The sequence below is a fragment of the Ovis aries genome, chromosome 12, assembly GCF_016772045.2.
Source record: "Ovis aries strain OAR_USU_Benz2616 breed Rambouillet chromosome 12, ARS-UI_Ramb_v3.0, whole genome shotgun sequence".
In the NCBI taxonomy this organism is placed as follows: domain Eukaryota; kingdom Metazoa; phylum Chordata; class Mammalia; order Artiodactyla; family Bovidae; genus Ovis; species Ovis aries.
In genome coordinates, this window is record NC_056065.1 from 70,985,714 (window position 1) to 71,008,276 (window position 22,563).

Here is a 22,563-nt window from a genome sequence, read left to right on the forward strand (position 1 = left end):
CACCACTTTAGAGAAGGGACTTGAGCATCTGAAGACTTTGGTATCCACAGCAGCGCAGGGGGTCTTGGAACCCCTGCAGATATGGAAGGTTGACTGTATTTTAAGTCATTTCCTTGTTTTAATTTCCTTGAGAGCCGTTTTGATTTCCCCTTTGGCAATAGAATTAGTTTGGTTTGCATCCATTGTCTCATATAGATAAAAAGAAAAAACAAATTTTTTTTGCTTGTGAGGGTGACTCTGAGGATTTCCTCTAACAATGTTCCTGTGTGTCACGCAGCAGCATTAGCTATAGTCACCATGGTGTGCATTACACCCCTAATACTTACTTATAACTGGAAGTTTCTGTTTTTAAAGTGATAAGCTTTTTATATTTGTTGATGGAATTTTTGTTGTTGCTAACCTCTTGTTCAGTTCAGTCGCTCAGTTGTGTCTGACTCTGCGACCCCATGGACTGCAGCATGCCAGGCCTCCTTGTCCATCACCAACTCCCGGAGTTTACTTGAACTCATGTCCGTTATTAATTCCTGATTTTAAAGTTTCTTTGCAGCCCAATGTAGGGTCACTTTTTATTAACAGTTCATAGAATTTAAAAAGAAGGTATGTTTTCTATATAATGTAATATACTAGATAATATAGATAAGTATATAATATATATGTATTATGTATTGATATTATATATTATTAACATTTATTTCAGTATAAAACTGCATGAAATCTATATAGTCAGATTTACCTCTTTGGACTTAATCTGAATCTTTTTTAGTAGTATAACATGCATGACTTATTTACAGTTATTGATGTAACTGAGTATTTTTTAAACTCCCTTCCTCTTATTTTATACTGTTTATAACATGTCCTTTGTGTTTCTTTAGTTTCATTACTTTCCCTTGTTGTTTTGATCAGGTTTTCTTTGTTTATTCTCTAGTGAATTAAAGAGACTTTGACATGGTAATTAAACGTTATTCTTACTCTGCCTACCTCTATACTTAATATATTAGTGTTAGAACTTGTATATTTCTACTCAGAATGCAAAGTATGGTGGTTCATATGTTGCAGATTTTGGCAGAGACTTAGGTACTCTTTTCTACTCCCCTTCATTCCCTCCCCTTCCCTTTTGTGTTAAGATAATCTGGAATTTAAATACCAGTTACTGTTTTTTCTTTAATACTATGTAATTTCTTTTTTGTAGTAGTTTTTTTCATAATATTTCCATTGAATTTCACAACCACATGAATGGTCACTTAAGTGTTAACTGTTTTGTTGATTTCACAGCTTACTAGTATTTCTTCAGTATACCCCTTGTTCTCTGGAGTTTTTTGTTCTGATTTATCTCTTTCTTGTGGCTTTTTTCATTACTTGTTTTTAATTGAAAATATGTATTTTTGAATATTTGTCTCTCCCACAAAGAATTTTTTCCTGAAACTTGATTTTAATTAAATGGATATGATCAAACGATTGTTTTTTCAAAGTGTGGTGTATTTTTTGAAAATATTAAAATAGAGCAGGAGAGTGTTCTAATGATTTAATCTTTACAGAGTAATAGCTTGTTGATTTCAAATTTGAATTTTGCTCTTAGTCACCGAGAATAATTATTTTTCTTCTAGGTCTCCCTCTTCTTTCTTCATTCTCTCCTTTTTTCTTCCTCTTAGCCAGTATTAGCTCTGGTTATTGTTTTTTGAGTTTTGGTATTTCCAATGCAAATTGAATCTGTTCTATTGCTACTTTTACTGGTGTCTTGGTAGATATTATAATTTCCACCCATAATCAAATATTCCAGCTGTAAAAGAAGTACCTTCATTCTGAATGTTTTAAAAACCTGAAGGAAGGAAGAGCTTAAAATCAAGGCCCAAGAATGGTGTATTCTTGTTAAGGTTGTCAAAAATAAGTTCATAGGAACAAAGAAAGTTTTTCACATTTATATTTTTCTTTGGGTTTTTTAAAAATTTATTTTTAATTGGAGGATAATTGCTTTACAATACTGTGTTAATCTCTGCCATGTGAAAAGTGAAAGTGTTAATTGTTCAGCTGTGTCCCACTCTTTGCAACCCCATGGACTGCACATATGATGGGGAGGGAGGGGAGGACAGGGAAGCCTGGCGTGCTGCAGCCTGTGGGGTTGCAAAGAGTGGGACACAACTGAGCGACTGAACAACAAGAGTGTCTTTGACACAGTACTTTTATTTTTAATTGAAGTGTAGTTGACATGCAATGTTATGTTAGTTTCAAATGTATCCCAGGGATTCAACATTTAAATACTTTATGAAAGGATCATCACAATAAATCTGGTAACCACTTGTCCTCATTCAGGGTTACTGTAGTATATTCACCAGATTTCTTATGCTGTACCTCACATGCCGTGACTTTTTTTTTTTAATGACTGGAAGTTTGTGCCTCTTAATTCCCTTCACAGAGTATTTTTCATGTGGCATTTCTCATTAAGGATTATAAACTGCCATTCCTTTCTAGAACACATCCCTGGTGGCCAGTCCCATCCCAGAGTAGAGGAGAAGCCCCCACTTAGGAGCTGACCCAGAAAACAGTAAATCAGGACAGAGCCTCAGCTGAGCAGTGAGTTAAACCAGCCTAGAGAGAGAGAAATCCAGACCAGATAGGCAGTGACAGTAACAGTGGTGGTGTGTGAGAAAGGGCGCCTTCATTTGAAGAATTAGATTTTTCCTTTTGGTTGATATGAAAAACAGTCCTGGTAAGAACAATTTTGTAATAGGTAACATCCTTGAAAGAGACTTGAACCAGAGTTTATCATTGAAATATGATTGATGGGCTATCTCTAGGGAGCTTTGATGAGCTCAGTTAATTACTACTTTGAATTAATTGGACCTTTAAGACCAATATGTCATTACAGAGAGCATTTTAGATATCCAGTACTGTGCAAAGTGACACTAATTAGAAGATGACGTTGTAAATAATTCTAAGATTTTCTAATGTTTTGTTCAATTTTTTAAATGATAATTTTTTCTTCTTTAAAACTTTTAGTATCATCTTACGTAACATGTCTCTCTTACCTTCTTGATTGTTCCAAAATAATTGTTCTGTTATACATAGAGCATGTCATAATACATAATTTTGAATTTGTATAAATACAGGACATAGCCTCTGGGGCTATTTGATTGAGAATTTTATTCCTAGATACAAACAGTACAAGCAAACCAGTTTAGGCAATAAAAAGTGGATAAGTGGAAGTAGTCTCAGTATTTGAATAAATAAGTTATAACTGTAATTTACCTAATAACAATCACCATTTTTAACAAAAGCTTTCTTTTGAACTTCAAAAAAGCATCTTTATCTGCTTGTATTTCTTCATCCTCTACTCTGTCTGTAACACACTTGGATATAATTCTGTCCCCTATTCCTTTGCTTAGTTACTTAAGATCACCAGTGTTCTTAATGCTAAACCCAGAGCCTTTTTCTGCCTTTCCTGGCTTTCCTTTGGGTCCGTATGACACCGTCAGCCTCTCCTTTCTCTGGCTTCTTTGGGCCTCACTGTCCTCACTTGCTCTTCCCACTCTCTGAACTGCAGCTTCTCGGGATTCTTCACTGCTCCCTTTCCTCAGAGTTGAAGTTTTTGAGTTGAGTTCCGTCTACGTGCTTTCTTCCATTTATTCTCTGCCCCTCTGAGGGCTTCCCTTAACCTTAGCCATCACATCCTCCAACAATTGAGTCCACTTCTGAGCTCAGTTGCTCTCCAGCACAGTAGCTTAAAGAGGTTGTGAGTGCTTTTTTGTCTCTCGGTAGCTGTTTGATCTTACAGATGCTATATGTCACCTCCTCTTATATTTTAAATTTCACTTCCTTTCTTTTAATGCCAATACACTCATGTGTCAAAATTCAGATGCTCTAAAAGGCTATCTGGACTTCCCAGGTGGCTAGTGATAAAGAATTTACCTGCCAGTGTAGGAGACACAGCAGACGCAAATGTGATCCCTGGGTCTGCAAGATCCCCTGGGGAAAAATGGCAACTCATTCAGTTTTTTGCCTGGAGAATCTCATGCACAGAGGAGCCTGGCAGGCTACAGTCCTTGGGGTTGCAAAGAGTCAGACATGACCGAGCACAGCACACAGCAGTAGCAAAAGGCTACATATATAGTAAAATATTTCCCACCTTTCTTCCATCCACTCAGCTCCTTTGCCTGGTGGCAGCCAGTGTCTAATTTCTTATATGTTTTTCCAGAGATATATAAATTCTGTGTAAATCTTTACTGCCATTTTATAGACAAAGAAGTTGAGACTCAAAGATTTCAATAATTGGCTCAGATCACGGAGATGGTAAGCGGCAGAGCCAGAATTCTAATGCAAGCCTTCCAGTTAAAAATCTGCTACATCTCAGATTCCAAATGCCTGGTGGATCTTGCTTTTTGGATTTCACGTCTCCTCCTATTTTCTATTCTTACGCACGTGTTCATTTGTCCACATAAATTCTTATAAATGGAACCAACGTTCTCGGCCATCAGTTTTGAAATGTTGTGATAGTAATTGAATGCTTCTTGTTCATTGCTCGTGCCTCATGTACAGTCTCCTTCCAAGTGTCTCTCCTATTCATCCTCTATTCTCCACTCCTACCCCTGGGTTCTAGCTCAGGCCATCACCAGTGGATGTCTGATTGCTGCCATAAACTACAGGATGGCTCCTTAGCTCTCGACTTTCTTTGTTAACTTGTTCTGTTTACCATTGCCAGAATAATCTTCCCAACACTTTAGATGACATTATTCCTCTCCAGTGGCTTCATTTTTTCTTTCTCATCCTGTTTAAATTATTCTGCCTAACTTTCAAAGCCCTCTAATCTGGCCTAAATATTTCTCTCTCTTAGCCTTCATCCCTTTTGGATACATCTCCTCTTATCACAAATAAGCACTTCATATTCTGCCCTTATTGCCCCAGTTCTTGTTTATATCACCTAGACTGTCTTCCCTTCCAAAAACCTACTTTGTGTCTCAAGTCCATTTCCATGCTTTCCACAGTAGTGTTTGCTGCTGATGGTGTTTTTGTTATTAACTAAGTTTTTCTTTGAATTGAAAAAGTATTGCATTCACATGATATATATATTTTAAAAAAGCAGTTCATAGGTGCACAGTGAGCAAAATATAAGTGTCTTCCATCTCTTCCCTCAAGTGTCCTCTGTAGAGGTGATCACTGTTACTAGTTTCTTAGGTATTCTACCTGAATTTCTTCATCCACATGCAAGCATGTGTACGTCCCATCTTTTTTCTGTACAAATGAAAGTAATACTCTATGCATGTTAAGAATTTTTTATCACTTAAGAGTATATCTGGGAGAATATCTCATATTAGCACACAGATCTACTGCATTCTTTTACCAACTATGTAGTTCAGTTCAGTTCAGTTCAGTCGCTCAGTCTTGTCCTCTCTCTTTATTCCCCGTACTCCATCAGTGGACGTTAGAGTTGCTTCCAGTATTTTTACTGCTGCTGTTTATATTGCTACATTGACTAGTTTGTTTAAAAGAAAAGAAAAGTTGCCTTAGTCGACATAAATTTCCAAAAGAGGAATTTAAGGGCTCGACAGTGTTTTCTATTTAATGCCAGTTACCAGTCAAGGAAATTTACACCCTTTTCCTCTCTATCAGGGCTTCCCAGGTGGCTCAGTGGTAAAGAAACTGCCTGCCAATGTAGGAGATGGGGATTCCATCCCTGGGTCATTAAGATCCCCTGGAGTAGGAAGTGGCAACCCACTCCAGTATTCTTGCCTGGGAAATCCCATAGACAAAGGAGCCCAGTGGGCTACAGTCCATAGGGTCACCACAGCTGGACGTGACTTGGCAGCTGAGCACACACACACGCACCCTCTGTCCACAGTGTGGTAGAGTGCATTTCCCCATACTGTTTGCAGTGTTATGTATTATTAAATTTTAATCTTGGCCAATCAGATCAGTGAAAAACAACTCTAATTTTAATTTAAAATTTTAAAATTATGAATGAAGTTTTAAAACGTTTGTATAAATTTTTTCTGTGAACTACTGATTTTTCTTTTTGGGTTGTTTGCTGATTTATTAGTAAGAACTTTAAAGATTATTAGACTTTTGTTGACTTTACATGATATGAATTTTTCTTCCAGTGTTGTCAGTTATCATTTTACGTTTTCTTTTGCCTTGTTAACTCTTCGTACTTTTATAGTTTCTTTTGATTTGCCATAAAAAAAGAAAAAAGAATCAAGTTTTATTTTTTCCAGGTGACTGGCCAGTCGACCTTGACTTGTTTGTTACCTGGTCTCTCTGATTTGAAATACCATTATCATATATTAAATTGTGTGTGTAGTGGAGTCTACTTCCGGGACCAGTTCTCTTTCGATTTCTATGGAGTAGGAAAAATTTATTGTATTTCTTCAAATTTATTATATATTTTAATGTTTGATAGGGCTTGTCTTGTCTGTCATTATACTTTGTCAGAATGTTCTGCATATTTTCTGATTTCTATTTTTCCATATAATCTTTAGATAAAGGTTATCTAAGTTCTCCCCTCCCTCCAGTATTTTGTTGACATTTTTACTGGAGTCATATTAAATTTATTGTTTAACTCTTTGTGAAATTTGATTTTTTATTGTTTCCCTAGTCTTTCAGTTTTGTTCATCTTCTGAAACTTGGTGAGAGAATGGGAATTAGTTTAATTTAACAGGACAGTTATTTGACCATATATATATATTGTTATAGAGTCATAAGAGTAAATATCCAGGATGAGCCAACAGTCACTAAGCCAACACTGACATATTCAGGGTTAACTGCAGTGAAAGGAAAACTAGCATCTTGATTTTAGCAATACATCAGAGCACCTAGGTAAGGAGCAGAGGAAGTGACCTGAAATGGCAAAGAACAGAGAGACAGCCCACTCACTTACTAGCTAGATAGAATGCTACACTCTCAATTATTTTTAAATATACATATGTGTGTATATATATACACACACACACATATTCATTTATATTCAGCTAATATTCATCTCTTAGATAAGGTAAATATGTTGGAACTCCTGCTTGTGAGAAGTAAGCAGTACATAATTGATAATGACCTTAATAAAAAGTTCATCATGACATTTTTTTAAAGACTGTATTTTTTAGAACATGTATAGATTTACAGAAAAATGGAGAAGGTAGTACAGAGAACTCCCACATACCCACAACCAGTTTCCCCAGTTATTGGTCTTTTACATGACTGTAGTAGGTTTGTTAAAAATCAGTGAATCAGTACTGAAACATTATTATTATTAACCGAAGCTCATACTCTGTTCTGACTTCTTCAGCTTTTACCCAGTATCTTTTTTTGTTGCTGTTATTCCAGATCCATCTAGGATACAACATTGTCTTCTTAGGTTCCTCTTGACTGTGGCAAGTTTGACTGAAGTATTTTCTTATGGAAGAAAGATACAGTTTCTCTGAAAGCTGGAACATTTACAATGAGTAGACAGTTTTAAGGTATATCGATGTTTTAACTTCTGTGTTCCTTTCTCTTTTGCATTTCAGGCACTCTGTGAATGTGCCCTGCAGACTCCTTATGACAGCTTGAAACTCGGGATGCTCTCTGTCCTTGCCACGCTGTCAGGGACCATCGCCGTCAAACATTACTTCAGCATAGCTTCAGGTAAAGAGAAGAAAGGAGATGATATATGGATAACATGCTAATAATCTTTTATTCATGTCATATTTATATTTCAAGTTAAAGCTTTAGAATCAAGAAAGGTTTTAGTTTCTTACTGTTACATGTTAGTAATTTCTTCAAAAATGATTTCTTAACTAATTCCTAAGATAATAAAAGCTTGCATCCTTGATATTAACTCAAGGCTATAGTTTTTCTTGATTTGCCCTTTTTTGCATTGTTATGTGGATGAAATAATATTTTTTGAGAGTGCTTAAAATAGCTGGTTTGCTTTTGTATGTCTCTGACTTAAATTGCCCTTTGGATTTAAGTATCTTTCAAAGGCCAAGTGGTGGTGAATTTTAAAAGCAAATGTCATATGCTTCCTTTTACGCATATGTTATCCTTCTGGAAAATGATTAAAATAAAACTTTGCCTCAGTTCAATAATGCTTTCCTACTTGCCTGTTCAAGATGATTTAACTCCAAAATGCCTTTATTAATGCCTTTTGAGGAGCTTGCTTACATAACACACTTAAGCTTAAAGGTTTTTGTTGTTTGAATGCAAGTTTTGTAGGATCTCTATTGCTTCCTTTTCTAGTTCAGTTCAATTCAGTTCAGTCGCTCAGTCGTGTCCAACTCTTTGCAACCCCATGGACTGCAGCATACCAGGCCTCCCTGTCCATCACCAACTCCCAGAGTTTACTCAAATTCATGTCCATTGAGTTGGTGATGCCATCCAACCATCTCATCCTCTGTTGTCCCCTTCTCCTCCTGCCTTTAATCTTTCCCAACATCAGGGTCTTTTCCAATGAGTCAGTTCTTCACATCAGGTGGCCAAAGTATTGGATCAGCATCAGTCCTTCCAGTGAATATTCAGGACTGACTTCCTTTAGGATAGACTGGTTGGATCTCCTTGCAGTCCAAGGGGCTCTCAAGAGTCTTCTCCAACATCATAGTTCAAAAGCATCAGTCTTTGGCACTCAGCATTCTTTATAGTCCAGTTCTCACATCCATACTTGACTACTGGAAAAACCATTGTTTTGACTAGATGGACTTTGTTGGCCAAGTAATGTCTCTGCTTTTTAATATGTTGTCTAGGTTGGTCATAACTTTTCTTCCAAGGAGCAAGCATCTTTTAATTTCATGGCTGCAGTCACCATCTGCAGTGATTTTGGAGCTCCAAAAAATAAAAATCTGTCACTGTTTCCTCTGGTTCCCCATCTATTTGCCATGAAGTGATGGGACCAGATGCCATAGTCTTAGTTTTATGAAGTTGTGCTTTAAGCCAGCTCTATCACTCTTCTCTTTCACTTTCATCAAGAGGCTCTTTAGTTCTTCTTCACTTTCTACCATGAGGGTGTTGTCATCTGCGTAACTGAGGTTATTGATATTTCTCCCGACAATCTTGATTCCAGCTTGTGTTTCTTCCAGCCCAGCATTTCTCATGATGTACTCTGCCTGTAAGTTAAATAAGCAGGGTGACAGTGTATAGCCTTGACGTACCCCTTTCCCGATTTGAAACGAGTCTGTTGTTCCATGTCCAGTTCTAACTATTGCTTCCTGACCTGCATACATATTTCTCAAGAGGCAGGCCAGGTGATCTGATATTCCTGTCTCTTTAAGAATTTTCCACAGTTTGTTGTAAATAGCCAATAAAGCAGAAGTAGATGTTTTTCTGGAACTCTCTTGCTTTTTCAATGATCCAACAAATGTTGGCAGTTTGATCTCTGGTTCCTCTGCTTTTTCTAAATCCAGTTGAACATCTGGAAGTTCAGGGTTCACGTCCTGTTGAAGCCTTGCTTGGAGAATTTTGAGCATTACTTTACTAGCATGTAGTTACTCTGAATTGAATTAATTAAGGAACTGCATTATGCATTTGTCTTTTTTATGGCTTCACAGCATATAAACTCACTTATTGGGTAAGGGAAATTCCCCACCATATAAGTCTTGGTAGGAAGCTGTAAAGACCTGATGCTCTATTGCCAAGGCTCCTGCCATCTAGGATGCACACAGCAGTCTGCACTCAACTAATCATTTTCATACTGGAGAATAAATTGGAAGGCATTGACAGCAAGAAGTAGTGATATCTGAGAATCCATTCTGATGATACTGCAATGACCGCAGCAGTATCCCGTTTCCAGGGTACATTGTAGCAGGGACGTTTGCCGTATCTGGTCCTTTGGCAGCAACGTAAGCTGTGGCAGCAAGCAGCAGTAACAGCAGTGATCATGTCTTCACTGGGCTAATTCTATGCATGCTTTGGGCTATCGCCTTTGGTTGGTCTCTAGCCTCAGCTTATTCCTATCCATCTTTTGAACTTAGTTTTCCAGCCTTTTCAATAATTGTGTGAGGTACCTCTGTATTAGTTATCTATTGCTACATATTAAATCAAAACTCTGTGGCTTGAAACCACTGTTGTCTGCCATCTTGACCAGACTGGATGGTCTGAAATGGCCTCATTCACCAGCTATAGGTCGGAAAGACTTTCACCTGAGGCACTGTGGTTCTCCTCCTTCTGACTCTGGCAGTCCAGCTTGGGCCTGTTGACATCACGTTCTTAGGGTTCTGCTGCTGCCGTCAAGTCGCTTCAGTCATGTCCGACTGTGTGACCCCATAGACAGCAGCCCACCAGGCTCCTCTGTCCCTAGGATTCTCCAGGCAGGAACACTGGAGTGGGTTGCCATTTCCTTCTCCAATGCATGTTTGCATGCTAAGTCGCTTTAGTCGTGTCTGACTCTTTGTGATCCTATGGACAGGAGCCCACCAGGCTCCTCTGTCCACGGGATTCTGTAGGGAAGAGTCCTGGAGTAGGTTGCCATTCTAGCAGCACCCAAAAGAAGGCAAGCCACCAACATATGAGCACTTTTTTAGCCTTTTGCTTGCACATGTTTTTTAATGTCTCATTGGTCAAAGCAAGTCGCATGGCCAAGCCCAGACAGGTGGAGAAATAAACACCTGCTGATGCAAGGAATTGGAAAATTACATTGCAAAGGGGCATGCCTACAAGAGACGAGAGAGGTTATCACAGCGTTTTTTTTTAAATCAACAATTTAGAAAAATCAATGATCTATTTATACTCATTGTGTTTTCAATAAATTCTTTTTTCTACATAAATCAGCCAATCTCAGTTTATTGTTTTTCAGTCACCCAGTTGTGTCTGACTCTTGGCAGCCCTGTGGACTGCAGCACAGCAGGCTTCCCTGTCCTACTCCATCTCCCGGAGTTTGCTCAAACTTGTGTCCATTGAGTCAGTGATGCCATCCAAACATCTCATGCTCTGTTGCCCCTTCTCTTGCCCTCAATCTTTCCCAGCATCAGGGACTTTTCCAGTGAGTCGGCTGTTCGCATCAGAGTATTCAGGGTTAAGTTCCATTAAAATTTATTGGTTTGATCTTGCTGTCCAAGGGACTTTAAGGAGTCTTCTCCAGCTTACAGTTAATATCCTTCACTCCTATCACACGCTGAAAGAGCAGCAGTAGGCAAAGTATTAATTTTATCTTACAGTTTATAGGAGCCCTCCCTTACGAGGTCCTTTGTACGAGTACCTATTAAGTGAGGCACATGCATAAAAGCTGCAAGTATTGGATCTGAGGCTCCCAGGGCTTCAGTGGTGTCCAGAGTCACAGCTGTGAAGCACGCGAGCCCAAGGGCTCTGTCTTGGGATTTTTTTCTATACTAAACTGACCTAGATACAAGATGTCTTTCTTTTTCTTTATTTTCTAATTCCAAAGACCTTTGTAAGTGTGTCAGGTTATAACATTCAAGCACTTCACAAGCTAGATATTTTCTTTGTCCTTTTTTAAAATTTTGTTAAATTGTAATTTGTATATGGAATTAAGCAAACAGCTTAAACAACCAGACTAGGTAATGCTCACAAGAAATAAATGTCAGGTATTTTCTAAAGTCAGATTATTTCCATAACTAATAGTGAATATTTAAGTGTATTTTCATTGATTAGAGTTTTAGTATAACCAGATAAACAGTTTGTAAAACAGACTTAAATTTAGTGTGTCTAAATTATCCCTAACAAATGGGCCTTAAGCATCTAATATGTTCAGTATCACACATACCTAAGAAACATGCAAATTAAAGCAACACTGAAATATTTTTCTAATCCATCAGTTTGGCAAAGATCCAGAAGTTTGATAATATGTTGACAAGGGGGTGGCTAATCAAAAGCTACTCTCATTCACTGCTGGTGGGAATGTAAATTGTTAAACTTCAGCATAGGTAATTTGGAAGTACTCATCAAAATTATAAGTGAAAAACATAGAGAAATTCCACTTCTTGGAATTTATCCTACTAATTTAGTCTCACATTTGAAAAATGATATGTACATGGTTATTCATAGCATCATTAATGTAGTAGCAAAATATTGTCCATCATTGGAGATGGAGTAGCATAAGAAGGTCCATCAATAGGGAACTCATTAAAGAAATTAAGATACAAAACTGCAGTAGCAATCGGTGCAGCTTACTAAAAAGAATATATGGCATGGAATAACCTCCATGACATAATGTCTGGGGGAAATAAAGCAGGATGCGCAGCAGTGTTTAAAACAGGAAAAAAGAAAGGATTGTGCTTACAAATGTGTAGACTCTTTAGAATGATACACAAGAGATATAACCTTAGGTGTTTGAGGAAGACTTTTCACTCAGTAACTTTTTACCTTTTTCCTACTATTGGTTGAACTTTTCGAACCAAGTAAATTATCTTACAAAATTATTTCTAAATAAAAAAACTAAAAATAATAATTTTATCCCTGAAACAATTGACACAGAAAAATGCTCACAAATATTATATTTTAAAGGCAGAATATTGACAGTATCTACTTATCCTGATTATGAATTTTAAAGTTATAATTGTATGCATAGGGAAAAGATTTTTAAGTACTACAGAAAGCTAATAATAAGGTTATGCTGGTTTGTGAGTTTAGAGGCTTTTTTATTTCCTGTTTTTTTTCCCCCAAGTTTTCTTTGACATCTCAGTGAGAAAAAAAAAGGAAAAAACAAGTTAAAAACATTTGTGAATTTATAGATGAGTTGTCATTGTCCATATTACATGTACAAGGGAAAAAATGGAGAAAATTACAATTTCCATTGTTTTGTGAAAAAAAATCCTTTCACATGTTTTGCCTATCAGAAAAACACTGAGGCCTTACCTACGCTAGTAGTTTCATGTTAAACTGGAAATCAGTAAGGTGACCATATGTCCCAGACTACCTGGGATAGTCTTGGTTTATGCCTGTTGTTATTAGTAATAGTGTCCCCTTCAAACCTCAAAAAGGGTGATTGCCCTCAGTGTAAAAGGTTATAGTTGATAGGAATCATGGAAAAATAAACAGGGCAAAGAAAGACAGGAATGAAAGACCCTGCTGAGAAGCTGAATTAGCTTTAATCTTCAGATTCTTCTTGATGCTAAACTCACCTATAACTGAGAGCTTCTCTGCTATAAATAAAAACATTCACAGCATAAACCTTATGTTACAGAATTTCAAGTGTGATTTTTAACTGTAGGATAGAACTTAACGTATAAAGCACAAAGCTGGTGCATAACTAACAAGTTTATATGACCTCGGTGGCAAGATGCTTAAGATCTTTAGGCTTCAATTTCTTCTGTAAAAATAGTATTGAATCAGAAGATCTCCAAGTCCTTGGTAGCTCTAAAATTATAAATTCTTACATAAACCTTTTGCAGTATAACTACATGCCAGCAATTGAGCAAACTTAAAATTTTTGTTTCTCTTTTCTCCTCTTGAATGGAAGGTTTTTAATCTGGCAAGAAGCCTTGTAATGATTCTGTTTTAATGAGAATCCGTTTGAATGCCCAAGATACAGTCTTGGCTTTTGGTGTGTTTCTTAGTCAATTTTTATTAATATTTCAGTGGGGGGAGCCTGGAAAATCCCATGGACAGAGGAGCCTGGAAGGCTGCAGTCCATGGGGTCGCTGAGGGTCGGACACGACTGAGCGACTTCCCTTTCACTTTTCACTTTCCTGCATTGGAGAAGGAAATGGCAACCCACTCCAGTGTTCTTGTCTGGAGAATCCCAGGGATGGGGAGCCTGGTGGGCTGCTGTCTGTGGGGTCGCACAGAGTCGGACATGGTTGAAGCGACTTAGCAGCAGCAGCAGTATTATGTTAATTTTAGATCTTAATCATTAGAAAACTATTTAGTATATACTTATTCTAAGTATGTGAACAGGAGAAAAAGGGATGGTTTTGTATATTGAGCATAGGGTTGAGGTAGAAAATTTTGTTGAAATTCATTGTTAGAGATTTTCTTTTGAAAATGATAAAAAATGAACCTATAAAATGAACTGCTTTTGAACTGTGTAAATTAATTAAATCTGCCCTACTTTTCTTTGCTTGCTTAGGAAATGTGGCTTCGTCCCCTAGATCCTCTGATTTAGTCAAATTAGCCCAAGAGTGCTGTTACCATAATAACAGGGGCATTGCAGCTCATGGAGTGAGAGTCCTAACTAATATAACTGTATCTTGTCAAGAAAAAGGTAAGTTTGATCAAGACTGATACTATGTATGAACTTTCAGATTGGAGTTTCACCAGAGTCCTGTTTGTATTTCATTTTTTAATCCCTTATTATTTTTAGGCTGTGTGCTTTTATCTATTAGTCACCTCCTCCTGAATGTTCTTAGGGCATATTTTCTCAAAACTACCTAATTCTTTGGGAAAACGAAATGAGGATCTTGGGATTGGGAGTGCAGAACTGAAAGGTTTTACGGAGCATTGCCCATCTCCTCCTATGGCTTTACCTTTGCTCGTATGATGCTATGGATAGAGGCTGCTTATAACTATCCAGTGATTATCAGTTTGTTCACTTGTTTAAAAAAAAACTAGAAAATTTAGGGGAGAAAAAGCATACAAAGTTATTGAGAGGCTTAAGTAACAGATAGTTTTCACCTGGGGGAAAATGAATTAACAGAGCAATGTAAGTTAAACTGTCATGGAATTTATCTCTATGTATCTATAGCATTAAATGACTTGCATAGTCAAGAAGGATGTGCATAGAAAATAATGCATATATTTTATTGTATTCTTAACATCTTTTGACCTAAACAAATTCATGCTGGTGTTCAAAAACAGGAATGCGTTCTGGATGTTTCATCTGTTTCAGTGCTTATTTTGATCTTTGTTAAGAATCAGCAGTCCCTCTTATCCCCACTAGGCTTCAGCACTGCTTGTGACTAGTACCTTTGTTTTCCCAGCACCTTGATCTTCACCAGACATTGTTTGCCAAGCTCTTACACTGACTCAAAAGGCATTTAAGTTGTTTGTTCATTCTGATTTCAATAACTCAATTTTTGGCATAGTAATAAGCATCATCTACCATGTAACACAGAAAATTGCTCTGTATTCTCAAAGTTGACATATGTTAATATTAACCTAAATGTGGTTTTATATACACACACACACACACACACACACACACACACACACAGAACTTCAGAGAAATTTTAGCTCAAAAGTAGTGAAAAGATGATATAGTACTGGTATTACATGAGACATCTAGAGGGTTCATTTCTTTATGATCTGACTTAAAACACTAGTAAGATGAAGTGGGATCTTGATTATTTCTAGAAAGCATTTCTACTTCAATGAGAAGGTTGCATCCTAGGTAAAAATGGACCTGCATAATGTTAGGCTAGTTTGGAAGATTTGACACACACCATGTCGATACATGGTTTGCTGTACTTAGTATCTTTCTTAGCTAAGCTGTTTGGTATTTTCTTGTCCTGAATGTTTTTTTCTTCTGTGTGCATCTGTGTGTGTGTGTATGTAATCTTCTCTACTTGACCATTAAAGACACAGTATTTTTCCTCTAGACCTTTTGGCACTGGAACAAGATGCTGTCTTTGGCCTGGAATCCCTTCTGGTGCTTTGTAGTCAAGATGATAGCCCAGGTGCTCAAGCCACTTTAAAGGTAAAAACATCAGCTCTTTTTATATAATGCCTGTTTTCATTGCCAGAAGTGTAGATTGCCAGTCTCTCTGTAAAGGGTCAGATAGTAAATATTTTAAGCTTTGCAGACAATGCACTTTTTGTCACAACTATTCAGTTCTGCTATTATAGGGAAAAAATAGCCATGGACAATTTTTTTTTTTTTTTTTTCAAGAGAAGGGTTAATGGTATGACTATGTTCTGGTAAAATTTTATTTGCATAAACAGGCAGGATTTGGTCCAAGTGCAAGAGTTTGTCAGCCTCTGGCTTAAACAAATATTTGCCCTTGATCTTCACTTTCAAAGCTAGTATTTTGACTGTTATTATTCCGAAAGACAGATGAAGTTAAAATTTGATTTTGGCCTATTTTGCCATCAGTTGAAAGTATTTATTAAGCTGTAATAGATATGTATGATGATCCTAGATAAGGTAAAGCAAAGTTAAACAGACAGAGCTCCTGTACTTTTGCAAGTTTTATAATCTGAGGTAACACTGATAAGGTCACAAAGAACTAATGAAATTACTGAAATAAATGTGTAAGTGTATATTAGTTTATACAGTATAGAAGCCCTAGTTTTAATCCACTCACCTAACTATCATCTTAGAGGTATTTAAACATTTTAAGGTGAAATGAGACTATTATTGGAGTTAAACATGAAATGTAATATTTGATGGCACAAAATAATTAAGAAAAGTAGGACCAATAGAAATAAAAGGCTGTTAGACATTGGAGAATGTAAGAACTATAGCTTGTTTAAGGTATAGTTTGAGAAAAATCATGACTTATTTTAGCATGTTAAGAAAAGGTATGATGTGGTTATAATGATGAATAATACAGATGCTGGTACTGTTAAATAGAAGCTGATAATCAAGAGGTGGTGAAGGAAATAGGCCCCATGTGATTGGCAAATCCCCAGAATCCCTGTGGGACCACAAGACCTTTTTTTGTGCCTACCAACAACCTTGATTCTTCCTAGTAACTTTAACTTTCTTTAAAGCTTCACTTCATACCTTCTAAATGTAACTAGTCCACTTTCTATTCAATATACAGATTGCTCTGAACTGTATGGTGAAGTTGGCCAAGGGCAGGCCCCATCTCAGCCAGTCCGTGGTTGAGACCTTGTTGACTCAGCTGCATAGCGCTCAGGACACTGCCCGCATCCTGATGTGCCACTGCCTGGCCGCCATTGCCATGCAGCTGCCCGTGCTGGGCGATGGCATGCTTGGTGACCTTGTGGAACTCTACAAGGTGATCGGACGATCAGCCACAGACAAGCAACAGGAGCTTCTGGTAAAGAGCTACTTTTCAGTAGCTGAATGGGTTCAGCTGTGGATGAATGGGTTCTGGTCTAGGGAGGATTATCAGTAATCCAGGAAGACAGCAGGTTAAAATAATTAGCTAAGACCAAGAGCATGCTGAAGTGAAAATAGGCTGGGGAGCTGGAGCTTTTTGCTGTTTCCACTTTAGGTATAGAAAGCCCTGTTTAGTTCACATGTAAAACTGCTTTCTTCCTAAGCCCTGTCAAATCAGTTTAGTGTAGCCAAAACCTTCAATCTGATATTTTTGCTTTTTTACAAAGGACAGAATGAAACTGAAGGGTTTGTTTTTATTTTTTTCCTCTTTTTTACAAAGCAAATAAATAATGAACCAAACCCTGTTTTGTCCTTCCAAAAATATAAGTAAAATGACCTAGTGATATCAGCGACCATAAGAGGAATTAAATCAGTTCCTCTTTGCCAGTCCAGGACCTCTTTAGCTGTTGAGGATCCAGTTTGGGTTTCAATGCAGTCCTGGGGTTGGAAAAGGTAAGGCGTGGAAGGCGTGGAAGTTGTGTAATAATGTTGACTTGAAAGTTCTCCAGGGCTGAGAGTAGACTGGATGCTAAATAGGCATAAATTGGAATTAAGCTTCAAAGTAGCCTCTCCATATTGTTTGTGGTCATTTGATTATATGGCTTGGGAAAAAGCCTAGTGAAATTACTTACTCAAGCCCATTTTATGTTTAATCCTGCAGGGGGCATTATGTAAAAGATCGCCCCCATCTCATCATTTGCTGTCAGGAAAGGTTACCCTGATGTCTTAAGTGGCAGTGGTCGTGGAAACCATGCATTTATTGCAGTATGTATGGATCCTTATATGTGTTGGCTTTGGAATACTGAGGAGCAGGTAGCCAAGTCTGCTTTTCATTGAAGCAGCATTTTCAACTAATGTTCTTTATCCCTTTTTTTTTGTTTAGTACTATTTTAAAAGCAGCTTTAAATTATGACAGGAAATATTCAAAAACACATCAGGAATAATATGATGAGAGGTCTTGCATCCGTCACTTAGTTTAAGAAAAAAGTGTTGCTAGTACAGTTGACTTGTACCTGCCTATGTATCTCCATGATGGTATCTTCTTCCTTCCTGTCAGGATAGGTAACCACTATCCCAAAACTGGGGTTTGTCATTCCCATACATATTGTTCTATATTTACTGCCTTAGTATATATCCTACGTGATATGCAAGATTTTTTGTATGTTTTAACTTTATATGTTATCGCACTACATGTGATCTTTTGCATTTTTCCTGTTTTATGTGAGTCTGTATTGATTCTATATTGGTAAGAGTATTTCTGGTTTATCCATTTCACTGCTCTATAGTTTTTCATTGTGTGATTTTAGTAATATCATAGTTTGTCCATATAATTGGGCATTGTTTCTAATTATTTGCTGTTATACACAATGTTCTGAGTAATGGAATAAAGTGGAAATTTAGTAAGTGTCAAAGGAAGACAAATGTTGTTATTTTTCAGTAGGCTCTAACTAGCGTTTCACCCTTCTGGGTAAAGTTATCTATAACACTGGATAGAGTCAACAATTCTCTTGACTTTGTTCTTGCTCGATGCTAGGTGAGCTTGGCCACTGTGATTTTTGTAGCCAGTCAGAAAGCACTGTCTGCTGAAGTGAAGGCGGTAATAAAGCAGCAGCTTGAAAGCGTTTCCAATGGATGGACTGTCTACCGGATTGCCAGACAGGCATCCCGAATGGTGCGTACTGTCCTTCTGTGCGAGCTGGGTTGTTGAAAAGGGCAGATTACGAACCTTTAGGCTGTGTGATTGTTCCTCCTAGTCAGAACTAAAGATGAAGGTGGAAGTACTTTTTAGTCATGGGATTAAAAGATGATGAAGGAAAGGACGTAATTTTTAACATATACACATGAGAACAATGTATACATTGTTAGGGAGAGATTCCACCGGAATTCCAGAAATAGGAGCTTTCCGGCTGTAGGTTGTTAGCAGCGCTTTCAGTTTACCGTGTACTCTCGGAAACACAGCTCCTTCCCGCTTGTGTTTCTCTCCTCCCCTTTCAGCTTCCCACATCTTTCTTCCCTTTTTCTCTCCCACCGTATCATTCTTATACTGGGCAGGAGAGTGAGCATCCCTCGCCCCCAGGCATTAACAGGCATTCACATCCCCCCTCAACTCCCTCCCTCTCCGTCAGTCATTTCCCGAGGGCACAGTAATACTTGATGGAACTTAACTGGACTTCTCCCCCACCCCACTAAATAGCTCATATGAAAATGACATACAATAAGAATTTATACTTTCTAAATCTTGAACTAGAAATTCTAGACTGGGTCTAAAATTCTAGACCCAGGTTATAGATAACGCCATTCATTTTTTCTTTGGAACTGTTTTGGTACAGAACTTCAGGCATTATGTTACATAAAAGCAGCTCAGCATATTTTCTCTGAAGAACTACTTTGACGGAGTCTGACACAGTTATATAATGTGAGGAATGATTGCTAAAACTTTATCCAAGGTTTGAATTTCTCTTTTAGCTGCTACATCAACCAATTCAAGTGTAAGAATCTCATCATGCCCCTCCATTTCTCCCTCCCCCCACTTTTTTTTTTAGGGTAATCATGACATGGCCAGAGAGCTTTATCAGAGTTTGCTGACTCAGGTTGCCTCAGAACATTTCTACTTCTGGCTGAATAGTTTGAAGGAGTTCTCACATGCAGAACAGTGCCTCACTGGGTTACAAGAAGAGAATTATAGTTCAGCACTTTCTTGCATTGCTGAGTCTTTAAAATTCTACCACAAAGGGATTGCTTCCTTAACAGTAAGTGCGCTTAATTCTCCTTTGGTGACGATTACTTGTGAGAATGATTTCTCTTTTCTTTTGGGGCTATTCTCTTTTAATCTTGAAAAATTTGCTGATACACATATATTTGGCAGTATTAAAATGATGAATAGGATCTGGAAGTAGATCATTAACCCCTCCCTAACTTTTTACTGTTCCTAGATTGATGAACATTTATCATTTTGTTTTATCAAGTATCAGGTACACATGTGAAGAGAATTGCTGAATCCATACAGGAGGGATAACTGAAGGTGGGATTCCCCCTTTCCAGACTCTTAGTAAGACCCCAACCTGGATCACTACTGTTGTCAAATGTGAACCCTCCACCTCATCTCATACCTGGGAGCTACTTACTAGAGTTTCTTATTTTGTAAATTAAGAAGAAATTATCTAGGATGCCAGTATCTCACCTTTTATCCCTCTGTGATGTCTTCCCATTCCAAATTAACAATCAGCCAGCTACTACCATTTCAGTTTTTTTTTCTGCCAAGAAAGAAAGAGGGGTACAGAGAGAGCAGATCCTTAACATTTTCTTGAAACCAGTTCTTTTCCTTAAGTAAGTACCTGTTTCCGAAAATGTGCATTTTATATATTAATGCAAGGACTTTTTCCCCTGAAGAGTGTAAAGTTTGTGTAATCACCATTAAGCATCTTTAAAGTATTGTCACTTGACTTTAAAAATTATATGTATATAGATGGGGCCATAAAACTTTTGGTACCTGTTTTATATTTATCACATAATCTAAAATGTTTTTAATGGTGAGCCATTCAAAGAGAAGTGTTGCAAACAGAACAGAGAACAAACAGATGTCACAAGAGACAGACTGTTCAGATAACTGTGGGTGCATATCTTTTGAGGAATGATTTTAGGGGGCTGGGATTGATTGACTGCTGTTTTAAAACAGGAATATAGGTGTGGCTCCCCTCCATTTTAAGGGGTAGCATTGACTTCTGTGGTTCTCTTCCCTTGACTATCCTGGGAAAAGATTGTTGTTGCCTATATCAGGCTATTAAATACCTCAGAAAATCTAAAAGTACTGTTACTGTCTCTAGTAAGTAGAATTATTTCATTTTCTAGTTGATGTAGAGCAGAAAATTGTTAATCATTTAGTGCAGTGAATGATAGGAACTGTGATATAGGCTAACAAGATAGTGAGCCAGGTAGAATTAATATTATGAAAAAAATCTTATTGAATACTTAATAGTCCTAATGATTTGTGTGGTATGTGTGTTTAATGAGGTTTGGCAGTAATTAAGAAGTGAATTCCGATATAGGAAGAAAGCAGCCAATTGACAGACAAAAGACCCTTGTCTTAGCCTCTGTTCTGCAATTAACACATTGTGACCTAAGGCAGGTTATTGATCTTCAAATCATCTTTTGATGGAGTTCCTTTATTCAGCAAACTGTAAGCACTTGCTATGTGCCAAACACTGCTTTGAGGATAAAAGAATCAGGAAATAATTCTTCACTTGAGAGTAGTCTCAAGAGGAAGGAAGTATAAGCCTAAAACAATCATTTGGAACTTCTCACATTTCTGATTATAAGTACTATACTATCACAGTTTGGGGTGGTTTTTTTTCGTTGTTTTTTTTTTAAGATTTTTAGACAAGTGTGAATTTGATGATAGCTTTCTGTCTTTTTAACAGAGATGATTTGAGCATGTGCTTAGTTGCTCAGTCGTGTCCAACTCTTTGCGACCCCATGCACTGTTGCCCACCAGGCTCTTCTGTCCATGGGATTTTCCAGACAAGAATGCTGCAGTGGGTTGCCATGCCCTCCTCCAGGGTATCTTCCCCACCCAGGGATCGAACCCAGGTCTCCCACATTGCAGGCAGATTCTTTACATCTGAGCCACCAGGGAATCCCAAGAATACTGGAGTGGGTAGTTCCCTCCTCTAGGGAAACTTTCTGACCCAGGAATCGAACTGGGGTCTCCTGCATTGCAGGTGGATTCTTTACCAGCTGAACGACCAGAGAAGCCTAATTGCCCTTTTGTTCCTTGACACATGAAGGAACATGTCAGCTGTGATGATTATGCTTTTTAAACCTTCTTCAACCAAACTAAACAGAAGTTAAGAATTCTGTGTTTGTTGGAGGTGCTATAGCAATGTTGGGTGTCTGATTTCCCAGTAGAGTGATTAATGATAGTTACCTTGCTTCTTAGGAATAAAATTCATAAAAAGTGTTTGTATCAGCTTTCTGTGCTGTGTAACAAATTACCACAAATTTAGTGGCTTAAAACAGGACCCATTTATTGTTTACTGTTTTACCATTTGCATGAGTCAGAAGTCCAGGCATGACTTAACTGGGTTCCCTGCTCATGTTGTCACAGAGTTGCGGTCCAGGTGTCAGCCAGGGCCAGTCTTGTCTGGGACTTGGGTGCAGGGTCCCCTTCTAAACTCATGTAATTGTTGGCAGGATTCATGTCCTCACAGCTGTGAGACTTGTGGAAGCCTCAAGCCCAGAAGGAACATCTCTTACCTTCAAGACTTTGTTTTAATGGACTCACCTGATGAGGAGTGATCTACCCAGAATAATCTTCCTTTTGATGAGTATAAAGTCAGATCATTAGGGACCTAAATTACATCCTCACAATCTATTACTTTTTCTATATTCCATTAATTAGAAGCAAGTTACAGGTTCTATCCACACTTTAAGGGAGATTACACAAGTTTTGGAGACTGGGATGAGAGTGGGAAAGCATGATTAGAGGAACCATTTTAGCAATCTGCCTACAGATGGTGGGTCTTTATTTTTTACCTTATTAAATATTGAATAGGTATTATATCTATATATTATATAGGGTGTATAAAGATATCAAATATCCAAGTATAAACTTATATGCAAAGTACATCATGAGAAATGCTGGGCTGGAGGAA

The 22,563-nt window shown here is 37.7% G+C and overlaps 1 protein-coding gene across 1 annotated transcript in view; it reads left to right on the forward strand.

Annotated features, from left to right (window-relative positions):
* Positions 1-22,563, forward strand: part of INTS7 (integrator complex subunit 7) — a 79,499-nt gene that overhangs the window by 32,792 nt on the left and 24,144 nt on the right. The window contains exons 8-13 of the mRNA XM_004013905.5: positions 7,488-7,605; positions 13,976-14,110; positions 15,444-15,541; positions 16,611-16,850; positions 18,447-18,584; positions 19,456-19,662. Of these exons, the coding sequence (XP_004013954.1) occupies positions 7,488-7,605; positions 13,976-14,110; positions 15,444-15,541; positions 16,611-16,850; positions 18,447-18,584; positions 19,456-19,662 (936 nt within the window). The remainder of the gene's footprint in view (positions 1-7,487; positions 7,606-13,975; positions 14,111-15,443; positions 15,542-16,610; positions 16,851-18,446; positions 18,585-19,455; positions 19,663-22,563) is intronic.